General features: G+C 44.2%; 1 protein-coding gene across 1 annotated transcript in view; it reads right to left on the minus strand.

The window, feature by feature from the left end:
- Positions 1-489: 489 nt before the first annotated feature.
- LOC107114093 (alpha-1-antitrypsin-like) overlaps positions 490-1,377 on the minus strand; it is a 6,136-nt gene continuing 5,248 nt past the window's right edge. The window contains exon 4 of the mRNA XM_015415519.1: positions 490-693. Coding sequence (XP_015271005.1) covers positions 490-693 — 204 coding nt within the window. The remainder of the gene's footprint in view (positions 694-1,377) is intronic.

Consider the following 1,377-nt stretch of genomic DNA (forward strand, 5'->3'; position numbering starts at 1 on the left):
GGAGGGGGAGGCCTGTTTTGCATGCCAGAGATAATATCCCTGGCACTGAGTGTGAAGCAGAATAGATAGAAACCGCATAATAGGAAGAGACAATCTAATTTGCACTAGAGAAGGAAACCTAACAATAACAGCCAATTCACATGCTGGGAAGGAGAATAAGAAAACATTCCATTGATTTTTACCCATTTCAATCCATTGCAAAAGAGATGGCAAGCAAGCATGGAACCACTGTCAAGCTGATGCAAAAGAATAATCAAAACCAGACTTTTGGGGAAAAAGAACTCAGGGAGGGATAAAGCAAAGCATCTCAAATGTTAAACAACATGGAAATAGCTGGAAGTTTCATGCATCCCTTCATTTAGTACCTAAAAGTTTGGCAGTCAAAACATGAGGTTATGGCACTGTTAGAGGCAGATTGGTACAAGCAGCAATGTAATATCCCCCCCTTCCCCCCGAATGTAACCCAGAAAGTCTGTTTTCCCTTAATATTCATTTTGCAGCTGGATTGTAAACTTTTGCCACAAAGAGGATGTTGTGTGTTGGGTCATCATTAATGACGATCAGAAAGGGTCTGTCATATCTGAAGGTGGGAAAACGAGGGATTCGACCAGATTTTAGTACAAACTCTAAAGTAGTGACTGCTGCTGCTTCAGTGCCTTCCTCATTAACTTCCATTACAGCCTTGTGAACTGCCTGTAGGGGAAAAAAGAAGATTTTATTTCAATGCAAACGATAGAGCTAGGCCTTTCTGTGATTTTCTTCATTTCTCAACACTGAATATGCTTCTGGTGCTCTAGAACTGGCTATGTGACTTGGTCCTGCCCCTGTGATTGTAGGATGATTGGTTTTCTGTTTCATGAAAATATCAGAGAAAGTTATCTTGTATGGCTTAAGATCAAAGCAAGAGAGGAGGACATGCTGTTGACTGTAGGGGGATCCAGAGAGCTTTAAAAAAAAACCCCAGTAATCTTGTAATTATGTGATTTGACAATGGTCCTTGAAGGAATGCAGCATGTCACTCAGGCTTGGTCTACCTGTGTGGCAAAACGAGGTTATAGATCAAACTATAGCCATTCAGATTGGATATGGAAAACCCTCCCTGGGTAGGCTTGAGGTCTGGGGAGGGGAGCAGAGAAAGCAAGCAACTTTAAATGCATTCTCAAAGCCCCCCCCCCCACCAGCCGGCTGACTTGGAGAAGAGTTTGTCTCTTCAGATCCCTTCTCCAAGCCAAGCCAGCTGGCGTGGGGGCGGGGGGTGGGTGGGCTTGGAGAATGCATTTAAAGTTAAAGTTGCTTTCTTTCCACCTCTCCCTCCCTCCCCCTCCCTCCCTCCCCCCAAACTATTTTCTGTCTGTTTCTCTCTCTCTCCCTCCCTCC

The sequence above is a fragment of the Gekko japonicus genome, unplaced genomic scaffold (genome assembly GCF_001447785.1).
Source record: "Gekko japonicus isolate JY-2015 unplaced genomic scaffold, Gekko_japonicus_V1.1 scaffold1684, whole genome shotgun sequence".
NCBI classification, from domain to species: domain Eukaryota; kingdom Metazoa; phylum Chordata; class Lepidosauria; order Squamata; family Gekkonidae; genus Gekko; species Gekko japonicus.